This window comes from Ascidiella aspersa, chromosome 7 (genome assembly GCF_963924565.1).
Source record: "Ascidiella aspersa chromosome 7, kaAscAspe10.2, whole genome shotgun sequence".
In the NCBI taxonomy this organism is placed as follows: domain Eukaryota; kingdom Metazoa; phylum Chordata; class Ascidiacea; order Phlebobranchia; family Ascidiidae; genus Ascidiella; species Ascidiella aspersa.
Genome location: NC_139453.1, coordinates 29,259,426 through 29,283,685, shown reverse-complemented (window position 1 = coordinate 29,283,685; position 24,260 = coordinate 29,259,426). Strand labels below are relative to the sequence as shown.

The 24,260-nt window shown below is 35.1% G+C and overlaps 1 protein-coding gene across 1 annotated transcript in view; it reads left to right on the top strand.

Moving 5' to 3' along the window:
• LOC146138840 (histone-lysine N-methyltransferase 2C-like) overlaps positions 1 to 24,260 on the top strand; it is a 79,858-nt gene that overhangs the window by 8,315 nt on the left and 47,283 nt on the right. The window contains exons 5-34 of the mRNA XM_083394704.1: positions 968 to 1,080; positions 2,081 to 2,166; positions 2,823 to 2,951; positions 3,522 to 3,621; positions 4,077 to 4,209; positions 4,810 to 4,924; positions 5,579 to 5,656; positions 6,223 to 6,342; positions 6,799 to 7,051; positions 7,417 to 7,502; positions 8,366 to 8,373; positions 8,409 to 8,575; positions 9,124 to 9,262; positions 10,103 to 10,245; positions 11,189 to 11,325; positions 11,896 to 12,048; positions 12,880 to 13,013; positions 13,624 to 13,788; positions 14,770 to 14,968; positions 15,512 to 15,621; positions 16,276 to 16,346; positions 17,353 to 17,409; positions 18,022 to 18,114; positions 19,566 to 19,697; positions 20,144 to 20,326; positions 20,764 to 20,880; positions 21,496 to 21,608; positions 21,796 to 21,890; positions 22,319 to 22,445; positions 23,371 to 23,515. Of these exons, the coding sequence (XP_083250830.1) occupies positions 968 to 1,080; positions 2,081 to 2,166; positions 2,823 to 2,951; positions 3,522 to 3,621; positions 4,077 to 4,209; positions 4,810 to 4,924; positions 5,579 to 5,656; positions 6,223 to 6,342; positions 6,799 to 7,051; positions 7,417 to 7,502; positions 8,366 to 8,373; positions 8,409 to 8,575; positions 9,124 to 9,262; positions 10,103 to 10,245; positions 11,189 to 11,325; positions 11,896 to 12,048; positions 12,880 to 13,013; positions 13,624 to 13,788; positions 14,770 to 14,968; positions 15,512 to 15,621; positions 16,276 to 16,346; positions 17,353 to 17,409; positions 18,022 to 18,114; positions 19,566 to 19,697; positions 20,144 to 20,326; positions 20,764 to 20,880; positions 21,496 to 21,608; positions 21,796 to 21,890; positions 22,319 to 22,445; positions 23,371 to 23,515 (3,701 nt within the window). The remainder of the gene's footprint in view (positions 1 to 967; positions 1,081 to 2,080; positions 2,167 to 2,822; positions 2,952 to 3,521; positions 3,622 to 4,076; positions 4,210 to 4,809; positions 4,925 to 5,578; positions 5,657 to 6,222; positions 6,343 to 6,798; positions 7,052 to 7,416; positions 7,503 to 8,365; positions 8,374 to 8,408; positions 8,576 to 9,123; positions 9,263 to 10,102; positions 10,246 to 11,188; positions 11,326 to 11,895; positions 12,049 to 12,879; positions 13,014 to 13,623; positions 13,789 to 14,769; positions 14,969 to 15,511; positions 15,622 to 16,275; positions 16,347 to 17,352; positions 17,410 to 18,021; positions 18,115 to 19,565; positions 19,698 to 20,143; positions 20,327 to 20,763; positions 20,881 to 21,495; positions 21,609 to 21,795; positions 21,891 to 22,318; positions 22,446 to 23,370; positions 23,516 to 24,260) is intronic.

Below are 24,260 nucleotides of genomic sequence, written 5' to 3'. Positions count from 1 at the left end.
TTTTTCTGGAGCCTGTGCGGCGTAGGAGCCATTTTTGAATTTTGACAGCTGAAGCTATGAAAATTAATATAGCTCAGTGGTTCTCAACCTTTTTTCTTTCGTGGCCCATTTTCGTTGCACAAAACTTCTGTGGCCTAATAAATAAAAGAACAAACTATAAAAAAGGTTTAGAACAAAAAATAGCGGACCATATATCAAAACAAATTATTTATTCAACCGTGCATTACTGGGGTACTTGCTTCTGAACAATAAGTTTACGTTCATTTACATTCCTTCTCAATTTCTCCCCAAGCCATTATTCCTGTGGAATTAGTTGTAGTAACACAAATGAAACTAATTTCTTCAATAAATCTTGCTTTTTTTTAATTTGTCTGTGGCCCACCTAAAAAGTTCCCATGGCCCACTGGTTGAGGACCGCTGCTCTAGCTCAAATAAATTTTAAAAGGTTAAAATCTCGAACAAAACCACTAAACAGTTTAGTGTGGCAAATGTAACTAATTTAACCTGTGTTGAAGCAACTTTTAAAAATGACCTCTAAGGACCTGAAGCTGAAGCCTTTGTTTATGTGTATGGTTGCTTTAGCTTGCCGGCTTGCTTGGCCCACTGGGTCAAATAATGTGGCCTGTGCGTCACTTTTCCCTAATAAAAATGAAGCAGAGGTAAAATGTTGTCGAGTGCAATCTAAAACTAATTTTTTTTAAAGAAATTCAAATTGCCAAACAATCTTGGCTCACCACATTTTTTTGTTGCATTGGTCTTTAAATTTCTTTCATAATAATTAAGTTAAGTAACTTTAACATAAAATCTTATATCTGGCCTGCAAATGTAAAAACTAACAGTTATCCAAATAGGTTTTGCTAATAATGTTTGCAATTTGTGTCTCTGACTAAAAACAATGTTTTACAAATTTGCAAGTACTGCGCAAAAGTTTTTTTTTCCTAATTCTTTTATGTTATTATCGTTTTAGCCGTGAGTCTGCGACGCGAAGTGTGGAAGTGCGCACATACGAAGTGGTGGAAGAGTTGAGCACGGTCGGGTGCGCAGAGATGGCGGAACACACCCAGGTGTTTGAACCAACAGGTTCGTGAAACTTTTGACATTTTTTATGTTGGCCACATAACACATATTTCATGGTACAATTTGGCTTTATCAACACTGACAGTCGAATTCAGTGGTTCCATCTCTTCTTTGGCTTACTGCGCCCTACAGAAAATAGAAATGCTTGCAGCACCCTTACTAGCATTTTCAACAGTGCTTTACTGTAGCAGCACAATTTTGTAAAATTGAAACAGCATACATCAACTGTTAAGAAGGTTGAAAAACATTCTTCATTTGTTGCACTCTAATCGGACACAAAAATTGTACCAAAAAGTTTACTAATATGGTTAAAATTTAAATAAAAAAAATTTAATCTGCTATTTTTTTTGTTGTCCAAACAAAAGGTTCTTTTGACTGCAGTGTTAATATTTGTTTAACAATTTGTCAAGCTTTTATATTTTTTAGTGTTTAATCGTGAGAAATATGTTGCAACAATCTTTTTTTGCAGGCCACGAACAATGCAGGGTTGTGACAAAGTCCTTTATTGTCTTAAATTGATTTACGTAATGAAAAGTCTTTAAAAAACTTTATGTTTTTTTAATTAATTTCATATTAAGTTTATGGTAGATATTTGAAAAGTGTCGTTAAAAAAACAACTAAAAAATTTTTTATTGGGGTTTACGATGACATTTATACTGTTTTGTTTTCGAATTATATCCAAAACTGTCAAGCGATCCAATTTTAGGTGATTTAAAACAAACCTAAAATTTTTTTTTAAAAGTCTATGAATATCTTTCTATTTTTTAGCATGTAATTATGTCACAAATTACATGCGACTGGGGTGTTGTAAAGAACAAGCTGTATTGTAAAGATCAAGCTGTAGAAGAACCCCAAAACAATAAATTTCCTTTAGACCCAAATCCTACTTTTTATAACTGCAAGCCTACTTTTGGCCCACTCTGTGTGTATTGCTTAAGTGGCCGCTATGCCTACTGATCTCCATAAACAATTGCGTCTGATCCTCATATTTTTTCGCACTCAGGCCACGTTACAGCCCATCATTGTTGCGCAGCTTGGTCAGAAGGAGTTACACAAAATGAACTTTACCAACTTCTATGTGTTGACAAGGTAAGGTCATTGCGTTTTGCTTTCCTTATCTTGCTTGTAATTTGCAAATTGAAGCTAGGTATGTCCGGTACTTGATATTCTATTCCATTACCCATTATTTTGAACGAAAAGTATCGCGATCCGATTAAATACCAATTGACTTTATTGATATGATCCAACAATCAAAATAGGTGAAATTGAAACATTCAAAAGCCATTTTTCAGTTTATTAGGCTGAAAATTCCTTTGAGGTTAAAACGTTTGTTAACCTACTATGCACCGATACCAGCCTAGTATCCAACGAATGCTGATACTACCTGACATCCGGTATCGGCTCCAACTCCATGTTATCGGACATCACTAACTAAAAGATATCTAATACATTATAAATTGAAGTTATTGAAAGTATAATTGTATTGTATTAACTCCAAAAAGTAACTTCAAAAAGTAACTTCAAAAAGTAACTTCAAAAAGTAACTTCAAAAAGTAACTTCAAAAGGTTACTTCAAAAAGTAACTTCAAAAAGCAACTTCAAAAAGCAACTTCAAAGACATTTTTTTTGTTTTGTTGTTTACAAAGTAGAATTTTTTTTAGTGGGGACAATGTTTTGAAATGCATTCATACTGTTTTCGGTGCGGCTTCAAAATTAATGTGGTTTGTAAACTATTTTTTTTTCAGGCCGTCTACAATGGCATGTCACAGAAATGCAGTTACTGCACGAGGTATGGTGCAACAATAAAGTGCAAGGCTCTCAGATGCGACCGAATGTTCCATTACCCATGCGCAGCTGGCAGCGGCTCCTTTCAGGTAAGGCATTCCAAAATGCATTACTGTCAATGTCGATTGATTATTCTTAATAAATCTAGCTAGCATTATTCCCCATTTTGCTTTTTGGACCTGTTCTATAACATTTGAAAAAAAAAATAAAAGACAAGAGACTTAAGTTTATATTAAAACAACTATGTTTAAAATTGTTACGGCTTTATTTTGCTTTGATTTAACCTGTCTATAAGTTGTATGTCAGTCAGACATTTAACTGTGTTTTTAAATGGTGCAAAATTAAATTAAAAATAAATGCTGCCTTATTCAATTAAGATGTGTAACGAAAAGAAAAATTAGCTTTGGCGTTGATTCTTTTTGTCTTTAAGTTGAAATGTGAAATGTCATTTTCAGACAGTGGATTTAAGTCATTCAGAATGTGGGTTTAGGTTCAGTAATACATTTAACTGTGTTTTTTAAATGGTACAAAATTACATTAAAAATAAATGCCGCCTTATTCAATTAAGCTGTGTACCAAAAATCACAATTAGCTTTTGCGTTCGATTTCTTGTCCATTTTTCAATGCAAATTACTGAAATTTTTGTGACATCTTTGCAGGACATTAAGGCGATGCTACTGCTGTGTCCTGACCATTTGGAACAAGCCCCTTCGCATGCCTCTGCAGAAGAACTTATCTGTGCAATATGCAGTGACATTGGTATATTAAACAGATTTTCAATATTTTATTCTGAAAATAATACATTTAGTTAGCAGATAATTATGTTAGCTGTGATATTTTATTGTGTAATTGGTTTTAAAAGGATTGCAAAATTAATAAAGTTTTATTGTGAAATAATATATTTAGTAAACAGCTAATTTTTGCAATTGGTTAAAAAACATTTTGCAGAATTCTTGTTTACTGTCTATTAAGCCTGATGTGTTCAAAGAATAGTTATAATTTATTTTTAATGTAAACTAATTCATTAATTTCATTAAAAACTTCTGTGAATTTAATTATTTTTTCTTCTCTTACCTATTTTCAGCTTTTTAAACCAAAAATCTTGCTTTAAAGTTTAGATTTAATATAAGTTCATGCAACCCTGGTATTCCATACACATTTCCTGCATTTTTTTTCTTTTTGCGTAAAAAATAATAATATGGTTTTATTCGAAGGTGAAATTTCTGATTTTCTCTTTTGCACCTCATGTGGTCACCACTACCACGGAGGCTGTTTGCACGTCGACGTCAACCCAATGGTTCGAGTCGGCTGGCAATGTCCAGAGTGCAAAATTTGCCAGACTTGCAGGTATTATATACGGGGATGTTTTTTTTTATTTTTTGAAACTTTTTACAATAATTAGTTAATATCACATTAACGATTAACTGTTTAAGGTTTCAAGTTTTTTTTTTAGGTATGTTCAGTTTAATTTTTTTTTAGTGAGTTGCAATTTAACAGTTATTTTAGTAAATCCTTTTTAATTATGTGTGCTGATTGAACCTTTTTATGAACAAGAATAAAATTAGTGTTGTAACTTGTAATGACCTTAGTTAGTGTTTTGACTATTAAAAAAAAAAATAAAAAATAAATGACTTGATTTAAACTTGGACAAACAACTTGACTTGAACTTAAGTCGTTCAGTTAAATAACTTTAGTAAACATTTTTTGTTTATCATTTTTTTTAAATCCGAGTAATTTATCTTAATTTTTGTTAAAAAAGTCTATTTTAAGATGGCAACATTGGTAAAATGTTAAAAATCATCAGGATATTCAAATAACCAAAATGTTTGAATAAATAACCATGAAGTTTGTTGTTCGTGTTTCTAACAGAAGTTTCTATTACAACAATCTGAAAAGATAGTTTTTTGCACGTTTTAACTTAAATTTATTTTACTTACTTACTTTTAGGCAACCAGGCGACGACAACAAAATGCTTGTTTGCGATTCTTGCGACAAGGGCTACCACACTTACTGCCTTCAACCTGCAATGCCCTTCATACCAAAGAACGGATGGTGCTGCCAGGTAGGGCAACATTGTCAGTGCTACAACATAGTGGAGAGCCCAAATTGATAATAAGTTGCAAGCCCAAAGGGTCGAGTAGATCGAAATCATCTTGATTAAGACGTTTTGAAACGAACTTGTATTATCTTGATTCTTGAGTTAGTGTGACTGAAGTAAATCAAAGCATCACTTATTAAAAGGTGGGTCGCAATTGTTAACATTCTAGTTATTATTGATGCTTTGATTTGCTTCTCAGTCACATTAACTAATAATGATACAAGTTGGTATCGAAACGTCTTAATCAAGATGCTGTCGATCTACTCGACCTTTTTGTTTCATATAAAAATATTTTAACTAGGGTTGAGATTTTGATCTCCCCGCTCGCGAGTGCTAATTGACACCCAATCATCCGACTGGCGGGTGCAAAACCAAAATCGGTTGTTGTTATCAGACCTACTGGACTATTTTTGACGATCTCAAATAAATTATCGCCTGGTATTGGACGAAAATTCGTGCACGGCGTACAGGCATTTTATGGTGAAAACTTAATTAAATATCAACTCTGTTACTACATTCAAATTCGGACAAATATATTGATTTTAGCTTTTTAAAATTAGATTTCAATTGTATATTTCTGAAGCCAAAGAACTTTATGTTAAAACTGTTTTTATTCAGGCGTGTCGTCGCTGCAGCGATTGTGGCTCTAAGGCACAAGGAAACCCAGCTCTATCCACTTGGCACTGCAATGACCAGGTGAAGTTGCACCCTTTAAAATATTAACAACTTAAGATTTAGTTAAACTTTAAATGATAATAATTAATGTAATTACTTCAGTTTTGATTTCATATTTTAAGTTTGGCGCATTTTAAAACATCTATTGCAGCAGATGAATTAAATAAAAGATTCCAAATTTAAGGTAAAAAAGAACGATGTCATAAGGCCTTCTTTTAATAAAACATACGTAATTAAACAAATAAGTGATCAATATTTTACTAATATTAACAGAAGTTTCAGTTGGATATCTTTGCTAAAAAAATTCGCACAAATTAATAGTGGAACAAACAACAACATAGTATTGTTCACTGCCTCCATAGTATTAATATTAAGACCAACATCATAATAAAGCAATATACACAGTACTATCCACACATATAAATCTATTGAAATTCATCGGAATAATGCATAAATGGCCAAACTTATGCCTGAAAATGTAGGTAGGGGGTATGGGACGATTCCGAACTGTGTTTTATTCCGACGTTGATGTTGTTCGAATATCCTTCTTTGTAGTCACTAAAACCACCTACTTGTCGTTACGTCAGGTGTGCACTACTTGCTTCGAGCTCCGTGACAAGGGTTCGTGTTGCCCGGTATGCAAGAAAGCTTACCAGCCGGGCGCAGAAAAGGAAGATATGCTGCATTGCAACGAATGCAAGGCATGGGTGAGTGTGCGTGCTGTAAAAGCAAAACACAGGGTTGCCACAAAGTCTTTCAATCTTCTTTTAAAGTTTTGAGATTTTTTGGAATTCATTAACGTATTAAAAAGTCTTTGAAAAACCCTATGTTTTCCTCTTTTGAAATATTGCTTGTCAAAAAGACTTGATTTAAAACATGTATTTCCATAGTTTTAATTTGGCCATCAGGCCATTTTAACTTTCAAATTCGCCTTTGGCCGAAATTAAAACTTTGAAAGACTTGTTTAAGAAATGTTTGTCCATTTAATTTTCCCTTAAATCGCTTTAACATTTGAACGTTAAAATACTTCATTAGGAAATGTTTGTCTTGGCATTTAATTAATATTGTACTAAATCGCTTTAACATTAAAACGCCAAAAAACTTGATTAAAACCTATACTTCCACGTATTTAATTTTTACTAAACCGCTTCAACATTAAAAAGGTGCACGACGAATGTGAGGACGTTATCGACATGGACACGTACTACGACATGGGGGCTGACTACAGCTGTCCAAGATGCCGCGATGAAGCACAAGACGTAGACGACCAACCGCCTACCACCCCGCTCCTAAAGAGCGTCCAGGAGGAGCAGGAAGAAAAAGAGCAGGCGCTCCAGGGAGTGGGAGCACTGGCGGCGAAGAGAGGAAAGGTTTCGGCAAGTTTGGAGTCGGAGAGTGGATCGAGCGGCATGAAAGGTTTTTAAACAAGTTTTTTTATAGTTTTTTCACCACTGATCTAAACAATTTTTCTTGCACAGGTTTTTTTTTCTGTCATTTAAAAAAAAAAAAACTCTAAAAATGTCAGAGAAAAACAAGAAATACTGTTCAATACATTTGTCCAAAACAGAGATAAAAACTATATAATGCAAAAACGAAGTTTGAGCCGACCCTAATGCGACATACTAGGCCTGGTTAATTCTGCCTGCTCGCGTGTACCGTATTGCTCTAATAAAGATATAAAATTTTGAAAAAAAATAACCGCCCTACGCCCCTACCTTTAAGTAAATACCAAGCTCAGTTTTTACCTCATTTGTAGCAATTTCTCGTTTTTTGTCCACTAGGTAGCAGCACGGACCCAATGCTCTTCTCAGCTGGAAACCGGAAATCATCGTCGGAAAGTCACATGGGAATTTTCGCCGACGTTCAGGTATTATTTTGTCAAACATCTCAAAAAAATGGAAAAAATGGGATGAAAATAGGACTTTGAAAGTTAAAAGCCAAGCAAACAGGCAGGAACCGCTTTGCATATTTTCAGCAAGTTTGGAGGAAGAATTGGCCAACTAGTTAATTTTAGTTTTCTAATTCAATGTATTAAAGCGAACTGCGAATAATTCCAATTCCTTGTGAATTGCTTGTGTGTTCTAGTTCTAATCTAATTTCGGATTTCACCAAAAATGCTACTTGTTCAACGACATATTAGTCTCGCAGTCAAAACAAATAATTTGAATTAAAACTCTTTGGTTGGAACAAGTCTGGAAAGCATATGCCATGTTAAGGGCATAAAAATTAGCACGCACATTTTCCAGTTCACATTCTTGTAAATTTGCGATTTAATTTAAATTGATTGTGAATAATTAAATGTACTTTTGGTTCAATTCTATTTGAAATTTGTTTTTGTCAGAATTCGGTCATTTTAATCTTATTGTAAAAACTGAAATGCTCTAATTTAAAATCTAATCTAATTTTAAAAAGTTAATATAAATTCAGTTGTCCAAGTCTGTATGGATGCTTAAAAGACAAGGTACTGTTTCGAAAATACTGCTCAACACAAAAACACCAAAACCATATGAAGTTACTATGTTGTAAATTAGTATTTATTCGAAACGTTCAAAATGTTTAATATTCATTCTACGTCTAACTACAACCTCCAACCATTATTAAACATTTCTTTAAAACATTCAAAATGCTTTCTACTTCTGTATGTGCTTTGATATTCATGGTACCTTTGACTACAACCTCCAGTCATTATACAAAACTCGCCACAAAAACCCGTGTCGCCTGCTGCCACAGTATTTGCTGTAACACGACTCGCAAATCCACAGGACCCTCTGAGCAGCATTTTCAGCGAGGAGGCTTACCAGCCGATCGTAAGCGTTCCAATGCTATTCGACGACCAACTGAGCAAGGACTCCATTGAGTGGAAGAAACAACGCAAAGGTCCAAGACTTTCCTCCGAATCGAGATCGCCGACTAAACCGACAAAATCAACGTCGCCCGGAGGTAAGATAGCGGCAGTAAGGATGTCCGATAATATCGGATCGGAGCCGATACCTGATGCCAAATGGCAGTATCGGTACTCGTCCGATAATATCGGATCGCTTAAATCATAATGGAAAGTTGATGTCGACTGAAGTCTTTATCACTTAACAGACAATAAACACAATGATGTTTCACGACTATCACGCGGCCCACAGCTACATGATAACACTAAGCTATTCAAAAGTAACTCGCGGCCAACTACAAATGACTCTGCGGCCCATATTTGGGCCGCGGCCCACAGTTTGCCGACTACTGCCCTAGGCAAAGCGCGCCTCTAGGAACAGTGTTTAATAAAATAAAACACTAAGGTTAGCAAAAATGTTCGTTTAAAGCTTAAATTTGCACTTTTGTGATATTTAAAAAAAAATGCAAGCCACGATACTTTTTAAACAAAATCAAATAAATTTATTTCACTTTCAAATTTTTCAGAACTCTAAAAAATTAAAGGTTTTTATAATGTTTTACTTCTTAAAATGACTTACTTAACCTATTCCTTTATGACGTCACAGGTTCCCCCTCCCCCAGGGGCCACGGCAAGGGCATGGGCAAGCCTGGAACCATGTTCGGCCGGGGAAAACCCTTCGGGGCCAAGCGGCGCCCCAGCAGTGTGAGAGGGGGCCGGGGTAAGGGGCCGTCCCGGGGAAAAGGGTGAGTGATGTTGTTGGTTGGAGAAAAAATGTTCAATTTGCCTAAAATGGAGTTTTTTGAAGTTGTTAATGTTGTTTAAAACCTGATTTCTGCCGAAAATAGTTTAGTATGTCTTATCCCAAAAGCTAAAATGTTCTGAATATTTTTTTAAATATTGGTCATTTTTTTTCATAACTGATTTTTTACCGAAAATATATTGTTTACATTTTTACATGGTTTCTTGCTGTTAAGTAGAAAATGAAAAGTAGGAAATAGATCAATAAATATTCTACTTTGACCTGATGAAGCACGGTTGTGCGAAAGCTTCTCGAGAATTCAATACAACTTGTCCTAATATCCTATTTTGAATTGGACAAACACGGCCATTTATAAAGAATGTTTAAGGGGTACTCTTGTATTTTCCCATCACCGCTTTCTTTGCGAAGATTAAACGAACAATTTCAAAATCGTACAAATACTTGGTTTTTGGAGAATTGCAATCTTAAAGTAAAACATATTTAAACATACCTTTCTTTTTATAACGGTTTTAAATGCAAATTACTAAATTACAGGTTTGTTGTGTTTGTATTTAACTAGAACTTTACTAGAGTAACACCTTTTACACTTAAAATGACGTATTCGGTAGAAATCTACTAAAATACAGTATTTTTCCGATAATTTTTTGCACAACAGCATGAACTTACCACAAAACCTCTCAATTTTGGTCTCAATTTTTTCGAAATTGTTACTTAAACTAAGGTGTTTAATTATAAAATTTTAAAAAGACTTGGTATTTGGGAAATTAAATCACAGAGGTACATAACGTTGTGTTTTCGTTCACGTTTTAATTTTAACTTCTAGTCGTGGCGGACGGCGACCACGTGGCAATAGCCTCTCAGCAGCCTCATCGCTCAGCGTGCCCAGCCCGACCGGCGCCGGAAGTTCCCCGGTACAGCCGGCGCCGAGCATGACGGCCCGCAGAAGGTCCAGGACCCGATGGAACCGTGGCTCAATGACAGGTGACCAACTGTTTTTCTTAAAATGTCTGGCGTTTCATTTCCAACAAGATTAAAGCATTACTCATCCGAACATGTCTACGTTTGGATCATAGTGGTTGGAGGTTGTCTAAACAAGAGGTTCTCGAAGGAAGCCCACTTGGCTTCTTTAGGGAGGGAATTTGTTTCAGGAAGGAAAAATGAATAAAAAAGAAGTTATTTAATCGGTTATATGCATTGAAAAGCTTTTTTTTCTGCGCCGGTGACCAACTGTTCTTTCTTCAAATGAAAGACACACAAACATATGTGTTTAATAACATCTGTGATCTAGCCCCTCGGAAGTTGCTTTATGACCAACGGTTCGGCTAATCGTTGGTCATAAAGCAACTTCCGAGGGGCTAGATAACAGATGTTATTAAACACATATGTTTGTGTGTCTTTCATTAATTGATGCGGACTGATGATCCCCCAGTGTGAAGTTGCTTGTACTAACAGAATGTACAAGTATTGGCGCATGGTTGTTTCTCGACTCGCTCCTCTCTGAGCCTGCATAGCTCAGTTGGTAGAGCGACGGTCCCGGCTTGACCGGAGGTCGTGAGTTCGAACCTCACTGCAGGCCAGTTGTTTTTCTGGCTTGCTCTGCTTGCATCATAGATCGACAGATTCGGCGAGTCTGCGAGTCTGCGATGGCTTTTCGGTGTACTTCTTTCTTCAAACGTCGAGTTTCACTTCCGTCGGGGCGCCTCTGTTTTGGCACCGGATTTTTCGTTTTTTGGTTGGGTTTAGAAAATGGGTTAGGGTTGGAATTATTAGGGAGTTAGTGATGTACTTACGTTGGAGTCCCTCAAAATGTTCCCATGGCACACCGGTTGCGGAGAACTGGTCTAAACAGTCTACTCTTTAAAATCGTCCCCCCATAAAGTCCTTCTAACGTCCATTCTTGTTCCTCCAGGAGCGGAGAGTGTCCTTGGAGCGCTGGTGGCTGCAGAGGGAGGACACAACCACGAGAACGTTGATGAGGAGTACGGAGACTCGATGCACAACACCGTGGTACTCTGCTCAGCCGACGACAACTTCACACTGAACCAGGTAAGTTGGATGATTTCGTTCACTTAACGTTGACGTTTTGACATGAAAGCGTGGCGACTTGAAGCGATAAATAAATTTCGGGAAAGCATTTGGAAGTTTAATTTGGAAATTTATGAATTATTTAACGCAACATGTACGTGGCGACTTTTTGAAGGGTTACACTGGATTTTATTAGTAGTACTTTCGTTGCTGAGCAGCAGTTTAGTTTATGCTGTTTTAAAACACATATGAACAGTTATCAACAGGGCGATTATGTTTTGACTGGACAAATGAGAAAGTTTGACCTTAAAATAAACGACAGTTTCAAAAAGCTTACTACAGTTTTTGTTATTTTTGTAAATTTTTTTGTGCATTTTTTAATCGATTTTTAAATCGATTTAAATTTTGACAAAGTTTTAACTTTTTTCTCCAAGGAAGAAAATAGTCAAAATAAGTTTTAATTTGAGAAGAAAATTTGAGGATTTTTTATTTCGAGAAGAGTTTTGGAAGGTTTTTTCCCCAAGAGTTATCTTTTTTGATTAAGATCAAGCAACAACAATTTATACATTTACGTTTGTCCGTCTCTCCCAGGACATGTGCGTGGTGTGTGGCAGCTTCGGGCAAGGGGCGGAGGGTCGACTGGTGGCCTGCTCACAATGTGGTCAGTGCTACCATCCTTACTGCGTCAATCTTAAGCTAACCAAGGTGGTTCTACGTAAGGGATGGAGATGTCTCGACTGTACGGTGAGTGCTGTGTGCCAGACTTGGACAGATAATTCTAGTTTTCTAATTCAATGAATTAGAGCAAAATGCGACTAATTCTACTTCTAATCTAATTTGTGAATTGCTTGTTTGCTCTAATTCTAGTTCTGATCTAATTTGGATTTTACCAAAAATGCTACTTTGTCCAACGGCATTTTCAGTCTCTCAGCTTAAACACAGAATTTCAATTAAAACTCTTTGGTTTGAACGACTTGTATGTAATTTTTACAGTCTAAAAAGCATACAAATTAGCACACACATATTTACCATTCACGTTCTTATAAGAATAAATTGCGATTAAATCAAATTGGTTGTAAATAATTAAGTGTGATTCTAGTTCAAATTTTAGTTGAAGTTTGATTTTTTTGAAATTCGGTAATTCTAATTCTAATCTAATTTGGAAAAACCAAACCTGCTCTAAAAAATGTGTTCCTCAATAAGGCGTTAAACGCACTTTACTTTCATGGCGCTTAAACTTTACTTGAATTTTTTGTTTTGTTTTTATGTTTACATTGTTGTGAGCTCGTATCTGGCCTTCGTATTTGTTACTGGTACGAATTTAAGAATAGCGGAATAAAAAAATCGTTTTTTTGATCTACCTCAATGTATTTTTTAATTGTGTAATTTTGGTGCAAAGAAAATTGACTTTTTTTACGACACTTTTTCACCAAATCGTCCTTAATAAAAAACATCGATAAAAAAAAATCGATTCACAATGGAAATTAAACTATCTACTTTCACTTTACTTGTACCTCGAATAAGAAGTGGACATAAATGTTTTAATAAAACATTTTCTTTTCTTTTTTTTGTTAGGTTTGCGAGGAGTGCGGTGCCGCTGACACACCGTCCCAGTTGCTACTCTGTGACGATTGTGACATCTCGTATCACACCTATTGCCTGAAACCTCCTCTGCACACCGTTCCTAAGGGCGGATGGAAGTGTAAATGGTAAGTCGTACGCCAACTTCCATTTATAGTATTAACGTATTAACGGCTAATTAAGGTGTCAAGGATAATAGCCAGATTACGTTAACATTGCTATGGGTATTTTTTTTTAATTCTAAATTTTGTTTTTGTCTTCAACTTGTTTTATTCCTAGTCTACCATTCAGATTTCGTTAACTTTACTTCGGGTATTTTTTTGCGGGATTTTAAATTCCAATTTTTTCGTCTATAAAACTCTTTTAACCTTAGTGAACCTTTCAGATTACGTTACTTTTGCTATGGGTATTTTTTGCTGGATTTAAAACGAATATTTTGTCTATTTTTAAACTCGTTTTATTCCTAGTCCACCATTCAGATTTCGTTAACTTTGCTATTTTTTTTTTTTTTTTTTTTTTTTTGTAAATTTTAAACTCGTTTTAATCCTAGTGTGTTTTTGTCAAAAATAAACGAGCGATTATTTATTTCACAAATTAGTTTTAAATTATATTCAACAACTGTACTTTAATCTTCATTAAGAAAATATGCCGCGGGCCGGATAAATTAACCCGACTGGTCGTAGTTTGGTGACTTTTGCTGTAGTACACCAACAAATTCAATCCATTCTTGCTTGCCAGGTGTGTTCGTTGTACTCACTGTGGTTCGTCAACTCCCGGTGTCAACTGCGACTGGCAGGAGAACTATACCTCGTGTGGTCCATGCGCTTCTCTCGCACACTGTCCTTACTGTAGACGAACCTATAAAGACGAGGAAATCATCATGCAGTGCTCGCACTGTGAGAGGTATGTATTGGAATGTGAAAGCTAAGAAGTGTTTTAGTTGCATACTTCTGTCGTAATTAAATATTGGGTTGATTTTGATTCTTGAAGGTCCACCGGTTCGCAAAAGTTCTTTTGAAATTTTACCGTAAGCTAAAAAGGTTGAGAACCACTGCTGCTGTAAGGCACCCGGTAAATATTTATATTCAAATCATCTCCTCACGACAAAATTGCTAAAATACGCTTAAAAATGCTTTAGTAGGCTTCATACTTTACTGATTTTCGCCAAACCTGCGTTTTTTCCAGTATACAAAAATCCATAACTTTCTGTTTCAGCAAAAAAATGCTTTAGTAGGCTTCATACTGAGTTTTAAGGTTTAAAGCAGGGGTTCTTAAACTGGGTCCATTGACCAATCGGGGGTCCGTGAGCTAAATTTTAGGTTGATGAACGCCAAACGACAATTATTAATGTGATTCAATTTCAATTTACAAAAAAAATGCGAAAAAATATTAGCTAAAATGCCAGTTCAAAAATGCTGTTATCGACTCAATTCCTTATAGTTGTGAAATTATTTACCACATTTAGATATCTACAATCTGGCTGCGAGTACTTCTACAATAAGAAAAGTTAAAAAAACAGTGTTGTGTTTAAATCAGCGTTCTTTTTAATAAAATTTAGAAATATTGCACAAACTTAAAATTATTCCTCAACATGTTTAGATGACTACATTCTGGCTACGACAATAAATGCTTAAACATACAGGGTTGTATTGAATTAGCACCATTTTTGTCAAAAATTGGAAATATTACACAAAATAAAAATAAACCCTTACTACATTCAGATGGTTACACTCTGGTTGCGAGTGTCTCTACAACGAGCCGGTAAATTGAACGTTCCATATGCCAAAAAATGTTAGATAAAATGAGGTTTGGCCTTTATCGGCCCAATCAGTTATAGTCGCAAAAATCTAAATAAAACTTAAAATAATACTTCAACACATTTAGATGGCTGCATTCTGGTTGCGAGTACCTCTACAACGAATCGGACATCGAGAAAGTACTCGAGAAGGGTTACACGTGCGTCCTGTGCCGCCCCAAGGGTGCCACCCCGCCCCACCTCGACCTGAACCCCCACTCTTTCGACGGGGACCCCTCGACGTGGAATTACCCCGGAAGGACCCGATCCGACGCCGAGGCAGTCAAGGTGGTAGTAAATTAACCAGGTTTCGCATTTCGTGGAGCTGATTTGTGAAGCTAATCGTTGGGCCATCGCGCCACGCCCCCCCAAAAAACTTTTGGTTTTTGTCTATTTTAATTACGTAAATGTAATTTTTTTTTCGCGCGGATTACAATTGTGTTCGTGTGCTTTTTTATATTTTTGTGGTGATTTTTAATAATTTACAAAAAAATAATATTGTTTAGTTAGTGTGTAGTAAATCCCCCAAATTTCGCATTTCGTGGAGCTGATTAAGAGGGCTACATGCCCATGACACCCCCTTAAGCTGTATTTTGCCCTATTTTAACGACGTAAATGTAATTTTTTTCGCGCTTTTTACAATTGTGTTTGTGTGCTTTTTAATATTTTTGTGGTTATTTTTTTTAATAAAATTAATTTTAAACAGGTGTGCAGTAAATTACCCAGGTTTCGCATCTTGGCCCTAAACTATATTTTTTATGCCCTTCTAAACTATATTTTTGCCATTAATTGATTGACAAAAAAATTGGCCGAAAATCGTTTATTTTGCAGGAATACCAGAAGGACGGCGTTGCCCTGACAAGTGTGGGGTTGCAGTACATTCAACAACTCATGCAGAAGTCTATGGGAACACACAAGAAAAAGCCGCCAGTTCAAAGAAGGTAAGTTCACACCTGTGGTAATTTCTTAGTACTTTTATGTTCTCGCCATGCTGTTGATTTAGTGGCTCGTCCGATAATATCGGATCGGAGCCGATACCTGATACCAAGTGGTTGTATCTGCACTTGTCCGATACTGGTATGGTATCGGTGCCGATCCGATAGCAAATTAATTTAGGTATATTAATCATGATTTGCCACCCATTGCTAAAGTTACTGCCTTGAAAGGTAAATTCTTGATATATATTAGGTTAACAACGGATTGTAATTAAACTTCTTAACGCTCAAGCGAATTTTCGACTTTTAATCTGACAAAAAAATGATCTTCGAACGTTTAAATTTGAACCAATTTGCTGATAGCGTTTTTATGGAACGATCAAATGATTTAAGTAATTTGTCCCAAAAACTAAAGTCAAGTCAAGTTGATTCATTCAAACTAAGATACACTGATAAGTGATGATGCCTTTGCTGGCGAAATATATATATATTTATTATTTATTATATAATAATATATATTTTGAGATCTTTTAAGAATGTGCCATTTTGTTGTCTGTCAAAACTGGAAATTTATTATTTGGTACCAGCTCTAATCAAAGCGATGTTAGACTTATTTGATGCTGCTAAATACCCTTTTTTAAGTGTGTTGATTCTTTTCAGAAAAAGCCAGGCTCAAAAGCTTTTGGACAAGGCGGCTGTTGGCACTGGAATTTTGCCAGAATCTATTAAAGGTATTGATGTATTTCTATGTTTTTTTTGTTTAATTTTTAAGAAAATTGGCTCGAAAATAGTAAATACTAGAAAATACTTACTAAGTCGATTTAAAAAAAAAAAAATAGTTACTTACTAAAATTCCAAAGGATCAATGTATTTTTATGTTGTTCTTTTAAAGTAATTTTTAAGTAAATGAATAAGAAATAAATTGTTCTCTTAAATACTAAAAAAATGGCTGGATAAATATTAAATACTAAAAATTAGTTACTTAGTCGATTAAAAAACAAATTAGTTAGGGCATACTTACTAAAATTCCAAGTTATCATTGTATTTTTATGTTTTTTTAATATAATTTTTATGTAAATAAATCTAAGAGAAATTGTTCTCTTGAATACTAAAAAAAGTCCGAGGAAATATTAAACACTAGAAATTAGTTACTTGGTCGGGTGAAAACAAATTAGTTAGGGTAAACCCAAACATTTCTTGATCAAAATGCAAGAGTCGTCAAGTCATCTGTATCAGGACCACTACCACACTCATGAACAACCTCAGGTCATTTGTCTAAAAGATTTAAGTCATTCAAAAACAGTAACTTAGTGCCCTTAAGCTGAATCACCGACTCAAGTCATTACATTCCGGCAAAATTTACTGGAGAAATTTAAAGGAGCAATAGGACAAAACTAGTACTACTATATTTAATGAAAGACACACACAAACATATGTGTTTGATAACATCTGTGATCTAGCCCCTCGGAAGTTGCTTTATGACCAACGATTACGGTGTTTCTCGACTCGCTCCTCTCTGAGCCTGCATAGCTCAGTTGGTAGAGCGACGGTCCCGGCTTGACCGGAGGTCGTGAGTTCGAACCTCACTGCAGGCCAGTTGTTTTTCTGGCTTGCTCTGCTTGCATCATAGATTGACAGATTCGGCGAGTCTGCGATGGCTTTTCGGTGTACTATATTTAACGTTAGTTTTGGTTGGTTTGCTTCTTTATCTAAAACATAAACTTGTACATTTTTTAGATGAAACATCTTCGGAACTTGGTCAACTAACTCCCACCAAATCTGAGTTGGACGCAGGTGATTATTTTTCATGCACGTGAATGTTTGACGCTTTATGTCCAGCTTTTTCTACTAATCGCAAGTGTTTTGAACTGGTGACCATCTCAACAAACCATTCCCAAAAAACTCGTATTTTATTGTTTTTGTTTAAAGTGAGGGGGGTTGGAGTAAAATCACTACTCGGTAATGATGTCCGATCCTTGCCAAATCTAGACTTTTGTACAGCAGTTTTCTCCTTTTTTAGCCGATTTCTACTTCGACAGATTTTGATGTTTATTTTTGATAAAAACACGTACTGCCCCAGGTATAGGAAAATTAACACAATTTTTAAAAAAAAGGCGATTCGGCACGCAGCATAATTCTAATTTATTTAGCCAACTCAACAACAGTTTTGACTACAATGTAGATTTTTTACAGTATCCAGCCTCGATTTTAAACGATTTCTAAATCGACAGATTTGGATCGTTATAAACGTTTAATAAAAATGTACACAGTTTTACAAAAAAAAACGTCGCTCCGCCAAGCAGCACGATTGTTTTTCCTGGTGTTACCCGATTTTAGCACTACAAAATTTTGACTGCAATTTTTTAATGCATTCTGCATCGATTTAACCGGTGTTTGATTCGACAGATTTGGATTTTGGCGATGGCGCCTTGGCAGTGTCAGAGGACGGGCAATCAGTTGCCAGTGTCGAAGTGGCAATTGCCAGTAACGCAGTGGCGGGTTGGTGCCGCTTGCCAGTAGGCTCGTTTTTGTGGCATGTCGTTCGTGGAATCTTTGTTTGTCCTTCGAACGGCCGTGTGTGTCTTTCTGTTTTTTGTGTTTTTTTGTGAAATAACCTGAAGTGGATTTTAATGTTTTTCAAAAAACTATATTTTTTGTCGTAGTAAGAATACCAAAGCCATACAGAAGTAGGTAGCATTTTGAACGTTACGAATATCTCTTCATGTTCAAGCTTTAAATGATGTTGAAAACGGATTAGGCTTTGATAGTCTTACCACGACAGGCAATATCATTTTTTGAAAAGTTATGCTCTGAAGATGTTGTCTGTGTTTTTGTTTCCGAGAGAAACTCCTGCATGTTTGGATTTGTTTAAAATATTGGCTTTTGGCTTGTTGTGGTGGATTGATATAACCGTGTCTGTCTCTTTTCTGCCTTATTTACTCAGAAAGAGAGAGAAAGTAACTTGAAAAAAAGTGAGCCTCTCTCGTTTCTGAAGTGTTAAGTTCTGTGTGATGTAAATCTGTCTTTTAGGGGACAAAAGTTTTCCTTTTTGATGTTTTGCTCAGTGATTCCCACACCTTTTTGACTTGCGGAACCCCTCAAAAATAATATATAGATTCGTCACCCGACTGGAATTTTGTTGAATATTTTACTGAAATGTCACTATAAATGCAACTGGAACAACACAATCAACTTAAAACATGTAGGATTTGTCATTTTACATAATGAATACTAATCGTACACAAATATGTATCAAGAAGCTTAAACCAATTGAGCAAAAATCAAATTCTCAAAAATTTCCAAAAACCTATCGGCACCCTTAAGCATTAGAAATGGCACACCAGGGCGCCACGTCACCCAGGTTGAGAACCACTGTGTTAAGTGAATGTAAGTTTATTGAAAATTGTCACTAAATGTAATTGTGAAGTTTGACATCGGTATTAGTAGGTTTGGCTTTTTTGTGATTAACACAAGACGACAAAAAAAACTCTGTTATTAGATTTCCTTGTGCTTTCGTTTACTTTATTTTTGTGTTAAAATGCACCGCATTTTGACAGTTATACTGATTTTTCCTGGGGGCTTCCCCGGGACTGGTGTTGTGCGGTTTTGTGTTCAATCTTTTTTTGCGGTGAGCAAATTACTTAACCAACTCGACCACGGTTTGCAAACGAATCATTTTGGGAAAATTAGCGCGATTCTTTGAGTGTGATTATAAAACAAAAACAAAAAGTTTAAAAAAAAATGTTTAAAACTAGAGGAAATATAAAAGAATGCAGTAAAAAGACTTTAGTGATCTTGTAATAAGTTAGACAATTGTTGACAAAAAATAGTTCCACCACATTCACGACTAAGGTCGCTCGGAATTTTTTTAAAATATACCGCTTTAAAAAAAAAAATTAATAAAAATTTTCAAAAGGAAAACAACTGATGGTCTATACTTTTGTGCTCAGACTCTGGTGTTATTGGCGACCTTGAAAGCATCTCAGGTGATATTCCATTTCCCCTCCCCGAAGGGCTAAAGGCGAATCCAATGCAGGAAAAATCCCAGGAAGTTAAAAGAAGAAGGAAACCCTACCGGCCTGGTAAATTACCTTCTTTCGTGATTTGCATTTTTAGTAACCCAGACTGTGTAATATAGAGAAACATGCTTTATTTTAATGTTAAATAAAATAAAAATTGAATTGATCGCGCCGTCATTTTTATTTTTTACAGAAATTATGATTTGCATTTTTATCTATATTGTTATAACTTTTTTGTATTTTCCCATTTCGTTCAATTTTGCCCATCTATGCTATGAATTCTAGCTCAAACGGGTGTTATGCATTACAAACACATCAATGTCAATTTCTGTATTAATTTTTAAATACTCCGACAATAGTTAAAACAAAAATCCCCTATTAAAATTGCCAAGTTAACTATTTGTCTATGTTTCCTAATGTTTCGTATATACCGCTTACCACACGAGTGTTTCTGAAAACCGCTTACCACAACAGTGTTTCAATGAAAAAATTGTTTTTTTTTCACTCAGGAATCGGCGGTTTCAACGTGCGTCAGCGCGGCCGGGGCTCCTACATTTCCCGGGGCAGGCGGGGGCGAATCCAGAAGGGGGGAATCACCATTTCTAGTGGTAAGATGACCGGACCAGTGGGTTTCGAACACGGCGAACCGAAACCGGACGAAGTAAAGATGAGAGCTTCGGAAATACAAGGAGGTTAAATATGTATATTTATTAATTTTTAATTTTATTGATTGATCTAGGTTTGGGGTAAAAACTATATGTATTTGTGAACTTTTTACGCAGCAAAGTTAGCAATTCAAGCCAGACATTGTTAAACATATTAAAAGATACATATATAGGTATATATATAATTTATATATATATATAAGGTATCTTTTAATAGTGTAGCTGAAATTCTAGCTTTTTTCTGCTGTCACTGATCACAAATTAAGGTCAACATTTATCATGCGAGGGGCGGCCATGATAGTGTACACTTTGCTTTTTAAGAATTCTGTAATTCTAATTTTAATCTAATTTGAGAAACAAAAAGGATCTAATTCTAATCTAATTTGGAAAACTGAAATGTTCTAATAAAAAAAATCTAAATTAATAATCGAAACTAAATCTAGTTCCATGTATTTTTACCTCAGAATGCGGCTCCAACTACATAAAGCACGAGTCTGAGGGCGGAATCACGATTGCTCACAACGAGAAAAACGCAGCTGGTGAATCGACCGAACAGCAAACATTGGGGGAGAAAATTGATGGTGGGATTATTATTATTGACTCAATGTTTTCCAAATTGAACGTTTTATTGACTTGATTTTAGGACATTTTAAGGTTTCTTTAGTATTCAGTACATTACCGATTTACTGAATAAAATAATAACTGCTAATTTTCTTGATGTAAAGTAAAAATATTTTTTGAAACAATATTAAAGAAATATAATTTTTTTTAATTTTTGTATAATAATATTCAGTTATAATCAACCTTGATAATCCAGCTTGCAGAAAGTGACTTGCATTGCGTAAAACCTTCAAGTCTAATCTTCGAAAAAACGCATGATTGGCGCCAGTCAACGGTCATATTATCACGTCATCTTTTAAAAAATCGTCACATTTTCAAAACCTTAAATAAAATATTTTCTTTTTAATTATTTAAATTGGTAACGTGATACCGCGTGATATTCGGCAATCGTTTTTTTTTTGTCCCAGTATTGAAATTTTATTATTGGTTTCAGATCAGTTAGGTCTTAAATTGACAATATCTTGACTTTATATGTCATTATAATATTAGTGCTTGTTCGTTCATAGTATGTTTTATCAGTTATCATATATTTTTTTTAAGTTTCTTTAATACCTGACTGCGTTTTTCTTTCAAAGGTCAGTCGATCGTGCCTCCTTTGAAGCTGAAGATATCGACCATGTCACCCCAAGTACACAAGAAGCGTAAGAAGCGAACCAGGATCATCGACCAGTTTCCGCCCTATATCCAGGTATTGCATTTTAAAATGTATAAAAATGTTGCATATCACAACAGTGGCTAGATCACAGTCGCTGTATGCGTATGTTTGTGTGCTTCAATGGTTTGCAATATGCTGAAAAGAAAACACAGAAAATATATTCTATTTAAATAAGATTTACTGACGATGCCTTTGAAATATATATATTGTTAATATGCAGGAGGGATTTTTCGGAAACGACATTTTAATGATCGCCAAAAACTCTGAAGTGAAAGCGATCGAAGCATTTCAATCAAATCAACCGCAAGTCAAAGCGTAAGTGTCATAAATTTATGTACTTTGTACATTGATCACCTGAGTATCGTTGTCTGATTGTGTAACACTTCTATGCTCAAATTTAAAATTCTGCGTTTGATTTTGAAAATAATGAATCATCCGCCCTTTATTTTCACTCTGTGTTATCTACTTACTAACTACAAATTTATGCCATTCATTTTGCGTTTATATTTTTTTGTATAATTTAGTAATTTACCACCGATAATAATCAATAATTTAGTTAAACGAAGTGTAATACTAGAAATCCCAACGGTTGTAAGTTCGAATCTCACCCTAGTCAACGTTTTATTAACACAGCCCTCTATTTTAACTTTATTCGTTTTTGCCTGAAGCAGAAATCGTTTAACCGAAAATTACACCTAAGGATAGATAGCGCTAGAATTAAATCTTGGTATTCCCCCTCGCAGTGTGGGGGACAACGTGACGTCATCATCCCGAATTGTGCTCCCCGACCGTCTCAAGCAACGTTTAGAGACGCAAGTGGCTCAAAGGGCGGCCGAAGCCAAGCGGAAAGCTGAGCTCAAGAACTTACTGGTGAGATTTTCATCAAACTTATTTCATGAAAAGTTTTTTTTATTTAATGTCCTAAATCACTCCAAGCCATAAAAACGATGCTCGTCCGATATCAGGGTGGTATCGGTGCCGATCCGATACTGAATTTATAAAGGTGAATTTGAGCCATGACATATGATCGCAGCGATTTCCACTTAAAAAAATGCTGTAGCGTTCTTATTTTTTTGTCGTAGGTCTTTAGAAAGGCTATTTAATTACTTTTTCCTGAAAATTTTTAATATCTTTTTTAATTATTTTTTTTTTAATAAAATTGTGTAGCAACCCTGAACAATGGTCAACAAAATAAAAATGCTGTAGCGTTCTTATTTTTTTGTAGGTGTTAGAAAGCCTTTAAAAAATTTCAATGTCTTTTTTTAATCATTTTTTTTTATAAAATTGTGTGGCAACCCTGAACAATGGTCAATAAAATAAAATAAAAATGCTGTAGCGTTCTTATTTTTTTGTCGTAGGTCTTTAGAAAGGCTATTTAATTACTTTTTCCTGAAAATTTTTAATATCTTTTTTAATTATTTTTTTTTAATAAAATTGTGTAGCAACCCTGAACAATGGTCAACAAGAGAAAATAAAAATGCTGTAGCCGAATTTTTTTTAACCAATTGTCTTTTAATGCCTTCGAGACACAACTAGGGATGTCCGATAATATCGGATCGGAGCCGATACGTTGTTCCAAGTGATAGAAACGATACTCGTCTGATGCTACGGTGGTAAATTTATATAGGAAAATTTGAGCCATGATATACGGTCAAACGTATTGTTTACCTTATAACAAAACAATTTTACCTTAAAATAATAAAAAATTAATAAAAAAAAAAATTAACCATATTTTTTACCCAATTTTTACCTTAAAAAGAAACAACAAATGCTCTAGCGCTCTTATTTTTTACAGCAGGCTCGCAGACTTGTTTCTGGTGAGGAAGAAGGAATGGCGATCGACCATGAGAGCGAACTACTCGGGGTTTTACCCGACGAACCCCTATTTAAAGATGACGAGTTGATGGGGATACTGGCCGGGGGCCTGAAACAGGGGCACGGTAAGTGGGGAAGTGGGGCGATTTTGTGTGTTACTGTCGCTGTCACGAAAAGTTAATTCTGTTCTTTAAGCATTACAATTTTGTGAAACTGCACTAATTAAAGCCCTTTCATAGTTAAAAAAAATACTTTTTTAAGATTTACTAGCTTAGTATGTGTTTTTCCACAACAGAATCTTAACATCATATTGCCGACGATAAAAGTTGTAAAGTTTATATAAGCGCACCGCTTCCAATAATAAGCAGTTCGCAAGGTCTAATACATATGCATTTCGCCTTATATAGCATAATTATTTAATACTTATATTACTGTTTGGTAAAATTACGAATTTTACCCAGTCAATTGAAAGGGCTAATAGAATTGTTACAGGAACAAGCAAAACCATTTGTGAATTTAAAAAAAGAGAGGGAATGATTCTTTCCAAGTTGAACACCCGCAAACTCATGCATCCTCTGAATCAAACCAGAATTTTATATCATTTGCTGTGACAGGCAACACTTAAATTTTTCTGTTTTTGACATTTTTGACAAAAATTCAATTTTTATTACTGGCACAATTAGTATAAAAACGCAGTCTCCTGTCGCTATATCCATCTGCAGTGAGTCTTTATCTTTTGAAAACATTAATTTAAAGTCATGTTTGGCTTGAAAAGTGCAGATTTAAGGTAATCCAAAATTTTGCCTTTTTATTAAATTTTGCGATTTTCGGCAAAAATTCAATTTTTAATACTACTGGAAATAAATATTA